At 37.9% G+C, this 2412-nt stretch overlaps 1 protein-coding gene across 1 annotated transcript; it reads right to left on the bottom strand.

Moving 5' to 3' along the window:
* Positions 1–254: 254 nt before the first annotated feature.
* Positions 255–1669, bottom strand: LOC110691112 (putative RING-H2 finger protein ATL12). The gene has a single exon (XM_021868043.1). The coding sequence runs from the start codon at positions 1630–1632 to the stop codon at positions 277–279; it is 1356 nt and encodes a 451-aa protein (XP_021723735.1). The 5' UTR covers positions 1633–1669; the 3' UTR covers positions 255–276.
* Positions 1670–2412: the final 743 nt, after the last annotated feature.

The raw sequence follows: 2412 nt of genomic DNA, 5'->3' as shown, positions 1-2412 counted from the left end.
TTATTTAATCTAACATCAACTAACTTAATCTAATTTGTATATGTTGTATGGCTTTTACTTAATAAATATGTAGTAGTCTAATAGATATTATTATAAATAAAGGAACTAAAGGAAACTTAATGTAAAGAGAAGAGTATTCTGATATGACAAAAGGTCAAAAAGTGTACGTATTTCTTTTAATAATAATAATAATAAAAAAAAAAAAAAAAAAAAAAAAAAACTATCTCTATTTATAATTTGGATTTAAAAAAAAATCCAAAAAAAAAAAAAAAAAAACTATACATCCAATGTCTGACTATCCTGAAAGTGCTGTAGCTGAGACCTGTTTTTTTCTCTATTTGCAAACCATTGAACTGTTCTTTTAGCAATTGGAAACCATTTTTTTCTCCTATTAATTACATCTTCCCTAACATAATCATCATCATTATCACTATTATAATTATTGTTAATCTCTGAATTTGCTAAGCATTGTCTTAGCTTATTCTTCATGCTCATCAAATCTTTAAACCTCGAAAATGCAGTTATCTCTGACATTGCCCTCTTATCAGCTGGGATCAGACTACTTCGTCGAGGAGGATTCAAATTCATGTTCGTGTCACTTAAATGCTCGAAACCCATGTCGTTTTTCGATCCAGGATTCGAATTAGACCTTTGAAGTTGACTAAGTTTATGATCAGATTTCCATTTCTTGTCCATTTCTTGATCATGTTCACCACTATGATAGCTCAACAAGTTGGATTCAGAAAACCTATTGCTTGTCATTACGCCGAGCATTTCTGAGTTTAAGAACATCAAATCTGAAGAGCTAACATCACTCCAACGATTCTTGAACACAACATCTGATACAACAATCTGATGATTTAGTCTATGCAAAACTTTTCCTAGACAAATATTTTCTTTATTACTTTCTTGTTCTAATTTTAAACTCATTTCTTCTTCTTCTTCTTTTCTTGCACTATGAATTCTCCTAAAACTTCCTCCTATACTAAACATTGAACCCGAGCTTTGCCCATCAGTTTCGCGCTCTAAAAAAAGCTCGAAACTTGATGAAGCCTCCCCTTCATCAACCTCTGCAGGCTTGTTCTGCCCTGCAATAATGAACCTCATGCTCATCATCCTAGACGAGTGTGTAAACGTCGTAAGATCATCAACTGTTACTCTTTGCCTACATAAAGGGCATGTTGAGTGATGTTCAAGCCATAAGTCTACGCACTCTATGTGAAACCCATGTTTACATTTAGGTAATAGTCTCAAGATCTCAACCTCTTCGAATTCTGCTAGGCAGACAGCGCATTGTAGGCCTTGTTTCGATCCTTTAAGAGACGCGAACCTAAAGAAAGGAAGGGAATTCACCACTGCTCTATCAATCCCTGAGAACCTTGTATTGGTACCAAACATACCGCCTTGTTGAGTGTTTCCGTTGTGACTTATACTATGGATTGCGGAGGGTGGACTATGGAAGAATTTCGCGTAAATCAGTAAGATTAGTGTTAAGGCAAACATGAAGGAAAGTACTCCTATTACCACAAATAGGCTTGGTTGGAAATTTGAAGAGGTAGAGGTGTGTTGATCATTGTCTTGAGCATTAACTAATCGCGTGCTAATTAACGCGATCATAAGAGGGAAAATCATGGTTATAGTTTATGTTTCGGATGAAAACAATCGAATCTCGGAAGATCCTTTTATCTTGAGGGAACTTGGTCTCGGTCCGAACGACGCAGGAGCCGAGGGTTTCCTGCACAACAAATACACGTAAACTAGCCTCGGGGGGGACGCCGAGGAAGGCCCCTCCGATGCTTAAGTCAGTATATTAGAGAGAGAAAGCTGTGCAAGAGTTTAGTTGCTTGAGGCTTTATTGTCTTACCAAGAATTGACCAAATTGTTGGCTTTTATACCTTGGCTAATGAAGGAGGCGGATTGGGCCCGGAAGTCAGTTGGGCTGGGCCAAGCTGATTGGGCCGTTGACTGACCTTGACATGGCTTTGAGGATGTTGATTTTTGACTTTAGCACATTTGGAGAGTTGAACCTTAACCTTGGGCTTTTAATTGGATCATTCAGTGATCAGGCCCAATTGGACTAAATTGGACCCAAACAACTTGCCCCCCAGACCCGATTTGGAAGGATGACGGGTCGGGTTTGATTTAATCAGAAAAGGAGGGAAGTGAATGATTTGTTAATCCAAAAATGTGAATTTAAACCGTAATTAACCCATGATTAATGAGATAACAACAGTTAATGTGGATAATTGCGGAAGTTGGATGGGTAGTGGGCGATTTAACTGCAAGGTCGTGTGTTTAACGGTTACTTAGTGGGGTGCTTGAGAGAAATTGAAACGCAGACTCCTTGAATTCCCATTTCTGGAGATATAAATAGAGGCGCGTCTTCTCTCCCCACTCATTCATCAACACAAA

This window comes from Chenopodium quinoa, unplaced genomic scaffold (assembly GCF_001683475.1).
Source record: "Chenopodium quinoa cultivar QQ74 unplaced genomic scaffold, ASM168347v1, whole genome shotgun sequence".
Lineage (NCBI taxonomy): Eukaryota > Viridiplantae > Streptophyta > Magnoliopsida > Caryophyllales > Amaranthaceae > Chenopodium > Chenopodium quinoa.
This window is presented reverse-complemented; position numbering and strand designations above follow the sequence as displayed.

Excerpts from the sequence above, each read along its gene's own strand:
- LOC110691112 (XM_021868043.1), bottom strand. The coding sequence starts at position 1,632 with ATGATTTTCCCTCTTATGATCGCGTTAATTAGCACGCGATTAGTTAAT.